We start from the raw sequence: 19,250 nt of genomic DNA on the forward strand, positions 1-19,250 counted from the left end.
TATGCATCCAACAGTCTAGTAAGCAGGGATTATCCCCGTTATTCCCGCTAATGTAATTCCCGTTGATGTCAGTTCTACCAACACCAGTACCCCTAGAACAGTTCCACCAACACCAGTACCGCTAAACCAGTTTTCGGACATAACTATATCATAACTATGCGGCCAACAGTCCAATAATCCGTGATTATCACATGATTATATCAGAACTATAAGTCCAATAAGCGGGGATTATCGCATAACTGTATCAGAACCATGAGTCCAGTAGTCCATTAAACCGTGATTGTCACATGCCTCGAAGAATGTTCATGACATCTTGTTAACGCAGCTGTTTTAGCAACTAAAAGCCATTTGGTGGGGGAGGAAATGCGCCTATCTTTCATCGTGTGTGTATATCAAAGAATCAGTGGCGATTCCTGAAGTATTATACGTTATCTGATGTTATCGTTGTTATGTTATGATGGTCACAAGTACAAATAAATAAACAAAACGTCATAATACTTTGGACTTCATCTAATATTTTGATTTGTCTTCGTGTAACAGCCACGCTGTACAAAACAGAGTAGCAAAAGCGAAGAGGATTATTCACGCGTGGTGTCTTCGTATTCATTTGATTCTTGTTCAATGTCATACTCAGGATTTTTGACTGCTAAGATGGCGATGAGTTTTATGGCTGGAGGAGGCCTGAGAACCTGAAAACAAGTTGTCTTCAACAAGCGACATCTGGTGTATTAACCAATCCCTGTCGCCCAAGGCTGGGACCAAACCTATGGCTCTTGCCGAAGTGGCTTCAAGGCAAGCGGCTTAACCACTCGATTAACTACTCGGTTAAGTTGTAGTAGAAATCAAATGAGATGAAGTCTTTGGTTAGATTTAATCTTTGGCTAGATTGGAACTTTGGCTAGATTTAGACTTTGGTTAGATTTAGACAGGTGATCTTGACCACATAAAAGTATATTTTGAATATTCAGTACAGTGTAACCTACTTTATTTATTTACTTATTGGTGTTTTACGCTGTACTCAAGCATATTTCACTTATTTCAGGTATATGTCCTATTTCAGTAATATGTTCAATAATACGTACCTAGCACTTTCTAGATGTTTTCCTCTTAATTAAATTAAGATCTGCTATCAATGCTGGCTGTGATACATCTAGTGTGCCTAAAGACACACATATAAAACATAAAAAGGACACCTGTGTGATGGCGAAATCAACCATTAAGCCTTGTGGGTTAGAATGTGGGAGAATGTGTTACGTAACAATTGTGCCAATTGTTACATTATATTTGCGTTATGGTGCATGTATTCTTGTCCTATATTAACCTTGTGAGATGTTATTCTTGTGCTATATTGTACATGTGTTACATTATTCTTATGTAATGTATTATAGTTGTATTATATTATACTTGTGCTATGGTATACTTGTGGTATATTACACTTGTGTTATTTTATACTTGTGCTATGTCATACCTGTGCTGTGTTATACTTCTATTACATTACACATATGGTATGTTATACTTGTGTTATATCATACTTGTATTATATATTTTTTTTTATTTGATTGGTGTTTTACGCCGTGCTCAAGAATATTTCACTTATACGACGGCGGCCAGCATTATAGTGGGGAGAAACCGGGCAGAGCCCGGGGGAATCCAAGGACTACCTGCAGGTTGCTAACAGACCTTCCCACGTACGTGTATTACATTATACTTATGCTATGTTATACCTGTGTTATATTACATTTGTGTTATTTTATACCTGTGCTATGTTATACTTGTGTTATATTATATACTATCCAAAAAAAGAAACGCATAACCCGGTTTTTTGCGGAGGTGATGCAGTCTTTTCAATTATGCATAACTAAATAAGAATTGCTATTCTGCAAATATTTTTTTACACAGATTAAGGAAGGGTCCATATCTAGACAACAAGGCCATCAACTTGAGGTAAGACACTCACAATGAGTCTCCCACTTGAGTGGAATGTCAGTATCTGTTGTGACCACCACGGGCACGAATAACAGTTCTGACACGCCTTGTCATGGACTAGATGAGACGCAGGATAGAGGCCTGGGGAATGTTCTGCGACTCCTCCTGCAAACATGCAACTTGCTCTTGAAGCGTTTGGGGTTGAGGTTGACGTTGGCGTAGACGTCGATCAAGTTCATCCCACAGATGCTCAATTGGGTTAAGATCCGGGGAACGGGATGGCCAGGGTAGCACATTTACATTGTTTTCGGCGAGGAAGTCCCTTGTGACACGTGCCGTGTGCGGTCTGGCGTTGTCCTGCTAGAACAACTCCCGCTGAACGTCAATGACAGGTAAGAGGTGTGGCTGCGGGATGGTGTCTCGGTAGCGTACGGCCGTAAGATTTCCCTGAACGTGGACAAGATTTGTACGACCAGTATACGATATTGCTGCCCACATCATCACACTCCCTCCACCAAATCTGTCCACTTGGCGTACGCAGTTAGGGGCATAACGTTCGTGAGCACGTCTGTAAACCCGGTTTCTACCATCACGTCTCTGCAATAGGAATCTGGACTCATCACTGAACCAAATGCGTCGCCAGTTGCGTAGATTCCATGCAGTAACGTTGTTACACCATCGGAGGCGATTGGCGCGATGGTGAGGACGCAGCACGATCCCAACATAGGGCCTCCTGGCTCTCAGTCCATGTTCCCTCAGCCTGTTCCGCACTGTCTGACCTGATATCCTCCTCAGTCCCGGTATGCTGGCTGCTGTGCTTTCAGCTGTAGCACAACGGTCACGCAAATGGAGGACCCTTATGTAGCGATCTTGGGCTGCTGTAGTGACACGTGGTCGACCTGAACGCCGACGGTCATTTGTTGTCCCAGTATTGTTGTAGCGGGCAGCAAGCCGTGAAATCGTGCTCTGGCTGACGTGTAGACGCCTAGAAATGGACGATTGGGACTCTCCAGCTTGAAGTCTTCCAATGGCAATATTTCTTGTGACAGTGTCAAGACGTGGCATGTTGAATCAGCTTGAAAACACCACTTGAAAGACGCCGATTTCCGGCCCGAAGTTGCGGTTTTATAGTCACACACTGTATGCTTTCCATGCGTAAGTTCGGCGTGTAAGACTGCACGTGATGCAGTGTGGTGCTGTATTTTTTACTTCTTCCAAAAACGGCCTCCAAACTCAACATTTTCAACCAAGAAATGTTTTGAGGAATAAAATGTGTGCTAACTGTGACTATTAACAATATTAAAACACATTTTGCTCATGAAATGAAGACGAAATGTATTTATTTCATTTTAAAATAAAACAAAACACCTATGCGTTTCTTTTTTTGGATAGTATACATGTATTATATTATACTTATGTTACACTTGTGATATATTACACTTATGCTATATTATACCTAGGGTATGTCATATGTGTGTTATACTAGTGCTATGTTATACTTTTGAGGGACCTCTTTAGCTCAATTGGTTAGCGTGCTAGCGAAGCGTAACGACACAGGAGCCTTTCACCAATGCGTTCTCTGTGAGTTCAAGTTCAGCTCATGCTGGCTTCCTCTCCGGCTGTACGTGGGAAGGTCAGCCAGCAACCTGTGTATTGTCGTGGATTTCCCCTTGGCTCTGCCCGGTTTCCTCCCACCATAATTCTGGCCGCCGTCGTATAAGTGAAATATTCTTGACTACGGCACAAAAACACCAATCAAATACACCAATAAATAAATAAATAAATAAATATTATACTTGTGTTATATTATAATTGTGCTATGCTATACTTATGTTATATTATTTATTTATTTGATGCTATTCGGCAGTACTCAAGAATATTTCACTTTACACGACGACGGCCAGCATTATGGTGGGAGAAAACCGGGCACAGTCCGGGGGAAACCCACTGCCCAGCAGGCTTCTGCAGGCCTTCCCACGTACGACCGGAGGGGTAGCCAGCATGAGCAGGATTTGAGCTCACAGCGACCGCATTGGTGAGAGACTCCTGGGTTGTTACACCGCGCTAGTGCGCAACTGAGCCACGGAGGCCCCAGTGTTATATTATACGTGTGTTATATTATACTTGTGCTATGTTATACTTGTGTTATATTATACTAGTGTTATATTATACTAGTGTTATATCGAGCGTATGTTATATTGTGCTATCATGGTAGCAGAGGTGTCAGTACCGTCAGCACTGATATATAAACTTACCTGTGGTGGTTTGAGAGGAGCTAGAAATCATGAGAACGATCACTGCATCTGAAAAATAGAGCAAGATACAGAGGTCATTTGTCCACACTGATTAAGTTGTTTACAAATATGAGCATTTTTAAGGTTAAACAAATGGATAATTCAGTATATTGGAGACAATTATTATTTTGGTAGACAGTTCTATATCAAACTGTACGTAAACATCTACGTCAATAAATACTAGTAGATGTCCTGGATGTTGCCTTACTTAGTGTTGCTCGCAATTTTAGTTTCTAGTGTAAGAGGAACGTATATTATCAAAGCAACCGAACCAAATGCTGAAGACGAGAAGACCCAAATGTTTAATCCAGCGATCGTCCAAGCAGCTCATGTTTGGAGACACACACCCACGCTGAAGATACATACGCGCAAATTCACTGGCCCAAGACTATAAATAAGTACGTCTGAATTAATAAAATGTTGTGTTTATCTAGTGAAATCCACAAGTTCCAAAATCCAAGAAAACCGCCTGTCTAAATGTCAATTAAAGACGAGAAACATGTATGTTTGGGCAAAATAAATTCCTTCCCATTGACCATTTGCCAACTACCGGACTGTCGTCGCTTCCCAGGGTTTGCTCGCTATGCTGTCAGGCTGTCGTCACAGCCCAGGTGTTGTTCGCTATGCTGTCAAGCTGTCGTCACTGCCCGGGTTTTGCTCGCTATGCTGTCAAGCCGTCGTCGCTGCCCAGGTTTTGCTCGCTTTGCTGTCAGGCCGTCGTTGCTGCTCAGGTTTGGTTCGCTATGCCGTAAGGCGGTCGTCGCTGCCTAGGCTTTGCTGGCTAATTGGTTAGCGTGCTAGCCCAGGGTAAACACCCAGGAGTCTCTCACCAATGCGGTCGCTGTGAGTTCACTCAGCTCATGCTGGCTTCCTCTCCGATCGTATGTGGAAAGGTCTGCCACCAACCTGCGGATTGTCGTGGGTTTCCCACGGGCTCTGCCCGGTTTCCTTCTACCATAATGCTGGCCGCCGTCGTATAAGTGAAATATTCTTGAGTACGGCGTAAAACACCAATCAAATAAATGAATAAATAAATAAATATTGTGTTCCTGCATAAGCTAGTTTTGTGCTTACAGACTAAGTATCCCTGAGGACGTAAATATAAGCGTCATGTCCGACATTCGTATACCATTCGTAGTCCTTAAAGGGTGTTCCAAGTCGAACGGACCATTACGTCTTTCCCGTTAATATGGGGAACCTTAACTCATGTCCCTCGCTTTGTATTGCTTTAATGTTATTGTTTGTCCTGTATGTTGATAACAAAGTATTTTGAGCAATTCCAGACATGTCCAGTGACGTCTAATAAATGAAAATTAACATCACTGCATCTTTTCTGCGTAAGCCATGGTGCTAGGAAGAGTAGAATCAGCTGCTATTTAAGCACTTACGTGAACAATTGGAATAAAGCTCTAACTGAGGTGAGTTAACAACTGGCTCTGGTTTTACAATCTATGCTGTAAGTCTATCCTGTAAGTCTTTACATCTATGCTTAAGACAACAAAACTAAACACGTGGGCGCGGTTGTGATATGTCTTTCAATCTGTATACAACAGGCAAGATTTGTTTCAAAACTAGTCTCTAAACAGAAGAATTTGCGTTACACCAGAATTACAGACAAATGAACAATACTCCAAGGATGAACAACAGACTTTGTAATTTCCACTAGAGTTAGGAAGAAATGGACAATACACCAAAGATGAACATTAGACTTTATAACCGCCTCTAGAATTACGGAGAAATGGACAATACACCAAAGATGAACACTAGGCTTCATAACTTCCACTAGGATTGCTGAGAAATTCACAAGGATAAGGATAAGACTTCATAACCGCCTCTAGAATTACGGAGAAATGGACAATACACCAAAGATGAACACTAGGCTTCATAACTTCAACTAGGTTTGCAGAGAAATTGACAAGGATGAGCATTAGACTTCATAACCGCCTCTAGAATTACGGAGAAATGGACAATACACCAAAGATGAACACTAGGCTTCATAGCTTTCACTAGGTTTACAGAGAAATGGACAATATGCTCAAGGCGAACATTAGACTTTATAACCACCTCTAAACTTACGGAGAAATGGACAATATACCAAAGATGAACACTAGACTTCATAACTTCAACTAGGTTTACAGAGAAATGAACAATATGCCAAAGACGAACATTAGACTTTATAACCGCCTCTAGAATTACGGAGAAATGGACAATATACCAAACATGAACACTAGACTTCATAACTTCCACTAGGTTTACAGAGAAATGGACAATATGCCTAAGGCGAACATTGGACTTTATAACCGCCTCTAGAATTACGGAGAAATGGACAATACACCAAAAATGGACGCCAAGCTTCATAACTTTCACTTAAATTTTAGACAGAAAGATAGTATGCCAAGGATGAACAGACTTCATAGCTTCCACTAGAATTACGTAGAAAGGAGCAATATGCCAAATATGAACAATGTACTTCATAAATCCGACTAGAATTACATGGACAATGGACAATACGCCAAGGATGAGCATAACTTCCACTAAAATGACAGAGAAATGGAAAATATGCCAAGGACGAACAATATACTGATCAATAAACTTCATAACCTCCACTAAAATAACAGAAAAATGGACAATGTTCCCGGGATTAACGAGAGACCATAACTTCCACTAGACTTCCATTTCTAAAGAGAAATGGACAATACACCAAAGATTGTATTGTATTTTATTTATTCACCATGCGTATAATTAGAAAACATGTTTACAGAAAATAAAGCATGGCGGGAATCAAGCCACAAAGGGCTTGATCTATCCCGAGGAAGTAGAAGTATGTAAGATGGCGCTGACTGTAGGTGAATTATAAGTAAATAATACCAGAGTAAACGTTTTACATATTTAGGAAAAACACAAGGCATTGTCATGTGCCAAAAGAAATGTTGTCGTGCATGGCTATGAGAAATTTATATGTTTGAAAGTAAGTCAGAATTGTTTCATCTGATTGTTTTCGAAACATTTTACGACAGTTTAGGGGTATTTTATAGGGGTGATATATATATTTATGACCGATTAATAAAGAAGACTGAAGGATGGAGAATTTTGCCGCTAGAATATTCAGCGCTCTGTTCTATTCAGAGTGGGTCTGTGTGGTCGAGTCGATTAGATAGGGTTACTAAACGCATTGCGCGTCTTTGTAACAGACTCAAGGGTCTGAGATGAGAGGGATAAGTGTTACCTCCTAAAACATAGTTCAGAAAAGGGGAAATTAAGGAGTTGTAAAGTATTAGTAGAGTTGGTTTGTTTATAAAGTGTTTAATATGGTTAATTATGCCAATGTTGCGAGATACTTTTTTGCATATGTAGCTGATATGGGATGTCTAGGAATGTTTGCTGTTAAACGATATACCCAAAAATTTTAATTCGGAAACATAATCTACAACTGACCCTAGCATAGAAAGTCGAGGAATGTCCTTAGAAGAAGAGGATACTGGTCCGATGACCAAACATTTGGTTTTGTTAATGATTAACGATAGTCTGTTTGAAGTCATCCAGATCCCTGTGTGACTCCGCAGTCAACTTGGGCAAAAGAGGAATCTATAGAGTCATATTGGACACACTGAGTCCGCCCAGCTAAATAACCTGACAGCCATAGGAGTGGTTTGGCCTGAACGCCGTAATGCTTAAGTTTAGTCAGGAGTATCTTGTGATTCCCGGTATCAAATGCTTGAAATAAATCTAAGAAAGTAACAAGACTAGTTTTGTTCTTTTCTCGAGCAGATACACGAAAATCGTGTAAAGAACACTTTGCATGCTTGGTGGAATGATGGGCACGAAAACCATTTTGATTATGCGATATGATAATATTTTCTTCGAGATATTTTGTAATATTGATTGCTGTAGATTTTTCAAATATTTTACTCATGGGTGGGAGGATAGCTATCGGTCGATAATTTTCGAGTAGGTTGGGTTCTCCTGACTTATTAATGGGTGAAATTTTAGCAATCTTTAATGAGTCTGGGATGTGACCACTTTCGAAAGATAAGTTAGTGATGTGAGCTTACGGAGTAGAAATATACTCGAAAACTAGTTTGAGATCGGACATATTGATACCGTCAGTTCCTGATGCAGAAGATTGTAAGATTTCAGTTGTTTAAGAAATGGCTGCATGTGAGACGGGAGAGAAATTGAACGTATTTGAGATTGACTGGCCAAGGTATTGAGAAAAGTCGCATGTAGCATGCGGTATTTTTGACTCAAAGTTTAGATGCCATGGCAGAAAAATAATTATTGAAATTGTCGGCTATATCTTCTTCGTTAGACGCATCACAATTATTTATAGTATAAATACTATATTTATATTAAGTTTATGGAAGAGAGAGCGATTTACCTCTGACAAGTATTTTATTGAGAACTTTCTGAGTGGCCTTTATGTCATTATTGCACTGTACTTATTTTCGAAATATGTTTTGCGATAGAATTTAATCATAATATTCAGCTTATTTCTGTATTTCCTATAATTATTTTCGAGCACTTAGGGAGGGAAACTTAAGTTGCTCGCTGTACAGTTTTTTTTTCGTTAATTGATGTAAGGAGAGATGACGTTATCCATGGTTTGCGTATTCTTTGACAGGGAGTGGCGACAGTCCGCTCAGGGAAAACCTCATCATAAACTTTTTCAAACCTTTGTACAAAAATTTCAAGAGGCTTGTTAACGGTTGTTTTTGTTATGACTTCGTCCCAGTTAAGGTTTTTAATCATTTCCTTGAACTGACCTATCTGAGCAGGTGACTTTGGTCGGTAGGTAAAACTCTAGGGCGGTCTTGCAGAAATAGGTGTTTAAAAGTATTGAACACAGGTAAACGATCAGAGATATCAGTCAAGAGGATACCTGGAGTGATGTCAGAATCGTGAAAGTTTAGGAAAATATTGTCGATCAGGGTTGCAGATCTCGTTGTCACTCTAGTCGGCTTAGTTGTTAGAGGGGAAAAATAATTACATTTCATGGTTTCCAAGAATTCATTGGAGGCGACATGTTTATTAGTGTGAAAAAGATCGATATTAAAATCGCCCATTATTATACATTTTTTGGTGGGCGGAATGTTTCTGAGCGTTAAACTAAGACGCTCGTTAAATATTGATAACGGACAAGACAACACCTCCTCCTTCTTATTTTGACGTGACTCTGAGAACATTGTATAACCGGGGATTTCATACAGGATTCATTTGATTCTGTTAGCCAACATTCCGTGAACCCCAACACAGTGAAGTTAAAATTAAGATTCTACAGAAATGCAAGTGTCATCAAAGTCTTGCCTCATGCTACGTGGGTTAAAGTGAGAGACAGAGAATAGACCTTTGCTGTCATAAAATGTTGAGATAAACTGAGTTTGCGTAAAATAACTAGACTGACGATGGGATAATTTATTCCATTGTGATATTTCGTAATGATTGTCGTCTGTAGATGATTTACAGCGTTCATTTTCATTGAGGTCGATGGGGTTAAAGCACATGTTGTCGATGAAATCAAGGTTGACATCACGTGAGAACAGAGGATGGCTATTGGAGGAAAATTCGGGAAGAGATTCATTGTGGAAAGGAAGGATGGAAAGTTAGTTTGGTAGTGGAGCAGGATCGGTATTTATGATATTATCCATTATGGGTACAAGACAGATGAACACTAGACTCCATTACTTTCTCTAGAATTACGAAGAAATTGAAATGCCAAGGTTGAACAGTAGACTTCTGACCTTGCACGAGAATTGCAGACAAATGTAAAATACACCAGAGGTGAACAATAAACTTCAGAGCTTCCTCAAGAATTGCTGACAAATGTACAATACACCAGAGGTGAACAATAAACTTCAGAGCTTCCTCAAGAATTGCTGACAAATGTACAATACACCATAGATGAACAATAAACTATAGAGCTTCCTCAAGAGTTGCTGACAAATGTATAATACACCAGAGGTGAACAATAAACTTCAGCGCTTCCTCAAGAATTGCTGACAAATGTACAATACACCATAGATGAACAATAAACTATAGAGCTTCCTCAAGAATTGCTGACAAATGTACAATACACCAGAGCTGAACACTTCAGTGATTCCACAAACATTAGAGCAAATTAAACAATACACCAGGGGTAAACAATAGTCCGTAACTATTACAGACAGTTACACAATGCACTTTGATTGAACAATAAATTTCAAAGCTTCCACAATACACCCAGAGAGAACAACAAAATTCTAATCTTCCTCAATACCACGGGGTGAACAATAAATTTCAAAGTTTCCACATTACCCGGGTTGAACCACAAATTTCAAAGCTTCCACTAAAATTACAGACAAATGGACAATACACAAAGTACAGAAAATAAACTTTAGAGCTTTCCCTAGAATTACAAACAAACGGTCTGCTTATCCCAGATGAAAAGCGCAAATGGTCAGCAGAGTATTCCAGTTCTTCCATGAACGTCTATCTACATGCGAACATATGTATTGTGCTGCAGGTGTTAGCGTTTCTTTCTTTATGATGTCCTTTGAGTGTCGTTCTAACCAGTCGCTTAAATGTCTGATTACTTTTTATCGATCTTACGTCACGCGCTTTGGGATGTACAGTACCTGGCTGATTCTACCTGGTTTCGTCCACAGATAAACCTCTCTCTGGCTCCACAGGCAAAAAACTTTTGAGCACGTTACGTGAAAAAAAAATTCAGAATACCTAAATGATAGGGTTTGAAATCCGGTGTGAGGGTTTGACGTACCGGTATGAGGGTTTGACGTACTGGTATGAGGGTTTGGCGTACCGGTATGAAGGTTTAACGTACCGGTATGAGGGGTTTGACGCACCGGTATGAAGGTTTGATGTACCGGTATGAAGGTTTAACGTACCGGTATAAAGGTTTGACGTACCGGTATGAAGATTTGACATACTGGTGTGAGGGTTTGACGTACCGGTATGAGGGTTTGACGTACCGGTATAAGGGTTTGACGTACCGGTATGAAGGTTTAACGTACAGGTATGAGGGTTTGACGTACATGTATGAAGGTTTGACGCACCGGTATGAAGGTTTGACGTACCGGTATGAAGGTTTAACGTACCGGTATGAGGGTTTGACGTACCGGTATAAGGGTTTGACGTACCGGTATGAAGATTTGACATACTGGTGTGAGGGTTTGACGTACCGGTATGAGGGTTTGACGTACCGGTATAAGGGTTTGACGTACCGGTATGAGGGTTTAACGTACCGGCATAAGTGTTTGACGTACCGGTATGAGGGTTTGACGTACCGGTATAAGGGTTTTGCCGTACCGGTATAAGGGTTTGGCGTACCGGTATGAGGGTTTGACGTACCGGTATAAGGGTTTGACGTACCGGTATGAGGGTTTGACGTACCGGTATGAGGGTTTGACGTTCCGGTATGAGGGTTTGACGTACCGGTATAAGGGTTTTGCGTACCGGTATGAGGGTTTGACGTACCGGTATAAGGGTTTGACGTACCGGTATGAGGGTTTGACGTACCGGTATGAGGGTTTGACGTACCGGTATGAGGGTTTGACGTACCGGTATAAGGGTTTGACGTACCGGTATAAGTGTTTGACGTACCGGTATGAGGGTTTTGACGTACCGGTATGAGGGTTTGACGTACCGGTATGAGGGTTTGACGTACCGGTATAAGGGTTTGACGTACCGGTATGAGGGTTTGACGTACCGGTATAAGGGTTTGACGTACCGGTATGAGGGTTTGACGTACCGGTATAAGGGTTTGGCGTACCGGTATGAGGGTTTGACGTACCGGTATAAGGGTTTGACGTACCGGTATGAGGGTTTAACGTACCGGCATAAGTGTTTGACGTACCGGTATGAGGGTTTGACGTACCGGTATAAGGGTTTGACGTACCGGTATAAGTGTTTGGCGTACCGGTATGAGGGTTTAACGTACCGGCATAAGTGTTTGACGTACCGGTATGAGGGTTTTGACGTACCGGTATGAGGGTTTGACGTACCGGTATGAGGGTTTGACGTACCGGTATAAGGGTTTGACGTACCGGTATGAGGGTTTGACGTACCGGTATGAGGGTTTGACGTACCGCTATAAGGGTTTGGCGTACCGGTATGAGGGTTTGACGTACCGGTATAAGGGTTTGACGTACCGGTATGAGGGTTTGACGTACCGGTATGAGGGTTTGACGTACCGGTATAAGGGTTTTGCGTACCGGTATGAGGGTTTGACGTACCGGTATAAGGGTTTGACGTACCGGTATAAGGGTTTGACGTACCGGTATAAGGGTTTGACGTACCGGTATGAGGGTTTGACGTACCGGTATGAGGGTTTTGACGTACCGGTATGAGGGTTTGACGTACCGGTATGAGGGTTTGACATACCGGTATGAGGGTTTTGACGTACCGGTATAAGGGTTTGGTGTACCGGTATGAAGGTTTGCCTCAGTATATTGCGCCATTGAGTTACCGAAGGCAAGTAAGCTGCCCCACCCTAGCCATTATACTGACATGTGTCAACCAGTCGTTGCACTATCCCCTTCATGCTGGACGCCAAACGAGGAAGTTACAACTTCCTCTTTTAAAGTCTTTGGTTTGATTCGACCCAGGAAAGTCCTAGATCTACCGGTCCCGAAGCGGACGCTCTACCCACTATGCAATCCGGGCAAGTATATTGCGCCATCGTAGGCCTACTTTTCAACAAACAGAAACGTGGAATAAATGTGACTTACAGTGAATAAGGTGTTTAGACGCTATCACGCGCGACGAGATATCACGAGATCCCGCAGGTTATTCTTGATCAACCGAAATATAATATTTCAGCAAAGAAAAGTGTTCCCTACTTCCTAGTAGGCTATTTGTCTCTGTGTAAGTGCTCTATGAGGAACTGCGTGCTAGTGTAGATGTACCGCCCTATTTGTGTTTGTATTTCATTCAACATTGTTTGGTCCTATCTGTTAGAACTCCCAGTGACAACATGAACTCCTTTCACTAATCAGCTACCTATTGACATGATCTGGACCTGTGGCATTACCAGGACGGTGTTTTGTGATCCGTCAAAAGCCACCTGTCTACCATCGTCTCGAATGAACGAGGACAGGCTCTGTGGATCAGGAGTGGCCAATAGCTGTTAATTTGTCTTCAACAGAGCTATGGTAGTATGGCTGTGACGGAATTCCAGGCAGGTTTCTGATTCCGCCCCAGTCAACCGTCACAATAACCTGCCGTCAACTGACAGCTAATGTATGTGGTAGGGGTTGGGTGGTGATATCCGGGAGGAGTGGGGGGGGGGGGGGGGGGTTGGGAAGACTATTCCCAAGATGTCAGTGTTACATGCATCGAAGACCTGTATTTTTCTCCATAAAATAAACTTACATATTTACTTGTTTACACAAATGGGGCGGGAAACTCTTTTCAAATAGCGGATCTTAATCAAGATTCGATTTGTGGTAAGAGTATGTACAATTCAGCAAAATGGAAAGAACTGTCAGTCAATGTAGTCGGAAAGTATAAATTGTAAGAAAGAGAGTGTTCGTATTTTGATGCGATATTTCACATTTAACAGGTCGATTCAACAAATCTCACCGTCTGAATGCGAGGTCTAGACCAATCAGGTCGCATGTTTTTGTTGATGGACTGCAAATCTAGACCAATCAGGTGGCTAGTTCACCCTGAGGAACTACCATCTCTAGACCAGTCAAGTGGCTAATTCTCCCTGAGGGATACAAGCTCTAGATCAATGAGGTCGAATGTTCTCTTTGAGGGAGTAAAAGCTGTAGAACAATCAGGCTGCTTGTTCTCCCCGTGGGATTATAATCTCTAGGCTAATTAGATCTCTTGATTTCGTTGAGGGACTAAAAACTCAAGAGCAATCAGTTCGCAACTTCTATATTGTCATTAAAACACTTTCTTCATTATTTAAATGAAATCTGAGCATCTTTTGGAGGAAGCGAAGACTAAACAGAAACAATACATCTGACATAGTGGCGCGATTGGTGTGGCAAGAAGAAATATTCAGCTTGGAAAGGTTCTAAATGTGATCTGCTTCGGCGTTGTGTATTCCGGGGAAAGTACGCCTGCATGACATGTCCTTACCAAAACTATGATTATCGGATACAGTTACATTATATATGTAAAGAAAACACCTGGTAGTGTCAGTTAAAGGTCGCCTTTAAAAGCGTTATGGCCAAGGTAGGGCACTATAGTTATGATGAGGGCATATCTTGTTCATACATACTACATAGACCGACAGTACTTTCTTGTACAACTACTTGCTTGCTCTCAGTGAAGTCTTTATCTTATCAACATACCATGAATAACATCACTGAAGTGTAACACATTTTCCTTTTACGATTACTTGTGTGTTTACCTGTAGTGTTACTGCGCGTCGTCTCTTCAAAGGGCTAGATCTTCCCGGAGACCATGCTTTAACCAGGATGCCGGGTTGCCCTCTTTGATGAGAAAACCAGCTTTCTTCCATGGAACACGACTGGTGGTATGTTAAAAGCACTATTCCTTTTGATCACGTTATGAACAAGCGGAAAATGTTGGGATAAACTTTTTTCTCGATTTTCCTCCCAGTGCTGAGGACAGAGTGATGTTTGAAGTTTTCACTGGTTTCATTCGTACTAAGTGTCGGTGTGGGAACCAGCTACGTTTACTTGGATTTTGTCCCAGCTATCTCCATCTAAATCCATTCTTTAAAAATCTATATAAGTAACGCCATACATGCTGATGAAGAGAGCTATTGTGATGTAGGCCTAAATCAAGATGAACATATTTAAAACCAGCCAAAATCACTCAAATGTCAGGTAAAAGTCGAAAACCAATTCCTATGTTTAAAATATATAATCGAGACATATAATAATAGGTATATAATCTAAGAAAGTGAATGGAGATATGTAATCTAGAAAAGTGTGCAGAAATAAAACAAACACCTGGAAAAGTGCGTATAGAAATGTGTTAGAATTAAAATATATTCGGGGTGGTCCATGACTGAGGTGGTTAGTGTACCAGAGCGGCTCAATGACACAGAAGTCTCTCGTCAATACGGTAGCTATGAGTCCAAGTTCAGATCATGCTGGCTTCTTCTCTGGCCGTACGTGGAAAGGTGATGCTCGTGAGTTTGCCCCGGTCTCTGTCCGGTTTCTTCCCACCATAATGCTGTCCGCCGTCGTATAAATAAAATATTCTTGAGTACGGCGTAAGACACCACTCAAATACAATATGGGTGAAATAACTCAGATATGGAGGCGGGTTTGCAGAGTGTTTGCCGAACATGGGTAAAGCAGTCAACAAGGATATGATTGATGCCGTATTGGCGTCACCGGACATACGCTCTTGACTCGACCAATGCCTCTAACGAGTATAAAATGGTGTATTAAACGAGAATGCCGGATACGATACCACGTTATCACTTCTTGATCTCGCTACACATGACACACCATGAGTTTAAGGAATATGACAAAGGGCTACAAATTACGAATAACTCCTTAAAATACATAAATAACATACATGTATAAATATATAAGCAAGTCTTTCTATCTGAGGTACACATTACATATGGTGCATATTACACGCGGTGCACATCACGTATGGTATGCATTGCACGTGTTATACATTGCGGATGACTAACAATACACATGGTAGACATTACGGATGATTAACAATACACATGGTAGACATTAAACATTTGACATATTAAACGTGGTACACATTGCACATGGTACACATTACACATGGTACACATTACGGATGACTCACATTACACATGGTAGATATATCACACTGGACATATTACACATGTTACATGTTACACATTACACATGGTACGCATTACACATGGTACACGTTACACATGGTACACATTACACATGGTACACATTTTGTATGGTAAACATTATGCATTGTACACGCATTTTATTATGTATTTTGTATTTTATAATGGCTATGGACCTAGCTAAGCTAATGACAAATATAAAACTACAGAATCTATAACTAGTGGTAGTTTGAGTGGTGGAAAGCATTGGAAACCCGGCAGGACATGCATATAAAGGGTATATGCTCAGAATAAGATGGTTTAACATTTTAGAAAAGTTTATGAGATTGTGGACAATTTGGACCAGACGTAAAGTACGCAGAGGCACAGGACTGGAGTGTTAGGCATATAATCCAATATTTAATATTAAACGGCCTTAAAAGTTATAAATGTATATAATAGGCAAAAATCTAACAGACACCTTCTACTGAAATGGGGAAAAATAATAAAAAAACTTACATATGGTGAGCCAGCTGTTATTTTTGTTTGAAAAGGCGGTGAAAGTCATGGCGGCTCGTGAGCTTTCCACATCTATCCCTCAGCAATTTGCGCGAAATATGATCAGGAAAAAATAATCACTTCCCTATAGTGGGTCTACAACTAATCATTCTTTCTAACACATATTGCAGCCTCGCTTTAAAACTTTCCTTATGCGCACTGAAGCGCAGCAGACATACTTCGGGATTCATCTTACATGTGCTGTATGAATAATACTCAACTCTTTATATCCATGTTGTTTGGGCCCGCTGTAGGGATTCCCTAAATAAGGTGTGGCGTGCCCTAGTTTTGACAAGAAACGAGTTTTGTACATTGTATATGTATAAGTGGGGGTTGTAATGGCGTACTCCACACCGTCCAACTCAATGACATACCCGATCATTCACCTGCTCAGTTTTCTTATACCTTACATAGTAATGATCAATAATATAGGCATGATCAATAATCCTCTTATTTAAGCAGCTATCGTTATTTCCAAGTCAATATTTATTTAATTATTTATTTATTTATTTACTTATTTAATAATTTATTTATTTGATTGATGTTTTACGCCGTACTCAAGAATATTTCATTTATCTGAGGGCGGCCAGCACTAAGGTGAGAGGAAACCAGGCAGAGCCTGGGGGAAACCCATGACCATCCACAGGTTGCTGGAAGACGTCCCCACCTAAGGCCGGAGAGGAAGCCAACATGATCTGGACCCGAACCCACAGCGACCGCACTGGTGAGTTATTATTTATTTATTTATTTGTTTGATTGGTGTTTTACGCCGTACTCAAGAATACCGCACTGGTGAGAGGCTCATGGAGCATTCAATTCTGTACAAGCGGTCATTAAAGTAAATCTGCAGAAGTTGTTTGTTAACTAGATCTGTAAACCAAATCCAAGTCGTTTCAAAAAGAGTAGTGAATAACTCCGAGCTAGAGATCTTTGGGCACAGAAAGTGCAAAACAAGTTGAATTTATTTCATGATACGCATTTTCTCGGTAGCATAACTCGTATAATCGTGACATATGGATGATATCTCAGTATTTTAAACATACTGGTTATGCAATCACAACAGTGTGTATGTTAGACTAAACTGGAAAGTGATCAAACTGGCTATGCATAAGCACTCGCTTACCCGACTCATCTGCGCGTGTTTGTGACGAAGCTCATATAGGCAATTGCTTAAACAGTCTTAACTCATCCAAGACTATACATAAAATTTGTACTGATGCTCCTGTTTTATGAATGTGAATATAATACAGACGAAAACAGATATATCTATAGTGTTCTGTTTATCAATTCACATGACGTCACGTGCCTTCAGTCTCTTTCAGAACCATTCTGAGATAAAATTAGTCCTATGAGTGCGTGTCTTCATTTTTCGGTTTACTGGAGCATAAACTCAGAAACTGGAACAATCGGACTGTGTCTTACGAACGTAAATTCGGGAAAATTAAATTATTTGTGGATATACGACGTAACTGTTTGTGCATCGTAACGATAAGCTATAATTGCTTTGTTTTGAGACTTTTCTGTCTACTGAGATAGGTTTCGTCTGCTAGCAGTTCGATACGAGTCATTCTCAGTGCAATGATTCATGTAATTTTCTGTTAGGATGCAGATTGCGCAGTGTTTTTACCCTGTTTGATCTATTGGGGAACAGTAGAGGGTCTTCAGCCAAACTAAAACCGAACTTTTTGTCATGCAATGGAGGCCGCGTGCTGGTTTGAAAGGAGGACCTGGGGTTAACTAGGAACTAAATTCTCTGGGAGTGAGGCGGTATATCCGGTTTACATTTATTTACAGACTGTATATCGTTTCATACAATATTTATTCTTATTGTTCATTATAGCTGAAATGTTAGATACTTACTAATGGTGAAGAACATTTCGCTTTTAATCAAGTCACTCTGTGCACCGCACAGCATTCAGAACACTGTCCATGTCGTTTTGCACTCGGGCCTAATTACTTGAGCCAATGAAACCGTACCAAACAAATTATACTGCACGAAGTCTCACATTTCCCATGAACGATGGCCTTATGTGCCAGTCTGTGAATTTAGTTAGACGAAAATAATATTATATTAGGCTACGGTATGATGCTATCGGAGTTTTTGTAACGTGGTTTGACAACGCCGCTATGGTCGCTAGGGTAATACTACATTGCTAGAAAATTATATCGTGTGTAAGGGTAGATAAATCATTTTAAAGGACTCACAAATTGTACAATATCCTCATCAAAAAGATGACAACAAATCATATAACGTGTCAGGAAGTGGGATTGAACTGGGCTTAAACGGCGCAGTCATTTTTTTCTTATATGCATTGTAAATCCAAATACCATTAACTGTTGTAGCCAAAACATGTATTTCATAACTGTTGTGATACCCTACACAAGTATTTCATAACTGTTGTTATAGCCTAAACATGTGTTTCATAACAATTGTAACAGTGTATACATGTATTACATAAATGTTGTTAAGGCCTACGAATGTTTTTCATACCTGCTGTTATGGCCTACACATGTATTTCATAACTGCTGATAGCCTAGACATCTATTTCATAACTGTCGTGATGGCCTACACATATATTTCATAACTGTTTTCATAGCCTACATATGTATTTTATTAATGTTGTTATGGCCTACACATGTATTTTATAACTGCTGTGATGGCCTACACATGTATTTCATAACTGTTGTGATGGCCTACACATGTATTTCATAACTGTTGTGTT

General features: G+C 40.6%; 1 protein-coding gene across 5 annotated transcripts in view; it reads right to left on the reverse strand.

The window, feature by feature from the left end:
* LOC135480294 (cadherin-23-like) overlaps positions 1–16,676 on the reverse strand; it is a 76,127-nt gene extending 59,451 nt beyond the window's left edge. For 4 of the 5 annotated variants that reach the window (XM_064760099.1, XM_064760096.1, XM_064760098.1 and 1 more), the window contains exons 1-2: positions 16,489–16,676; positions 4,182–4,229 (exon numbers count right to left, since the gene is read on the reverse strand). In XM_064760099.1, coding sequence (XP_064616169.1) covers positions 4,182–4,229; positions 16,489–16,537 — 97 coding nt within the window. In that variant the 5' untranslated portion in view covers positions 16,538–16,676. Of the gene's footprint in view, positions 1–4,181; positions 4,230–14,580; positions 15,000–16,488 lie in introns of those variants that run through there. The other variant, XM_064760097.1, reaches the window with a different exon arrangement.
* Positions 16,677–19,250: the final 2,574 nt, after the last annotated feature.

This window comes from Liolophura sinensis, chromosome 13, assembly GCF_032854445.1.
Source record: "Liolophura sinensis isolate JHLJ2023 chromosome 13, CUHK_Ljap_v2, whole genome shotgun sequence".
Taxonomy (NCBI): domain Eukaryota; kingdom Metazoa; phylum Mollusca; class Polyplacophora; order Chitonida; family Chitonidae; genus Liolophura; species Liolophura sinensis.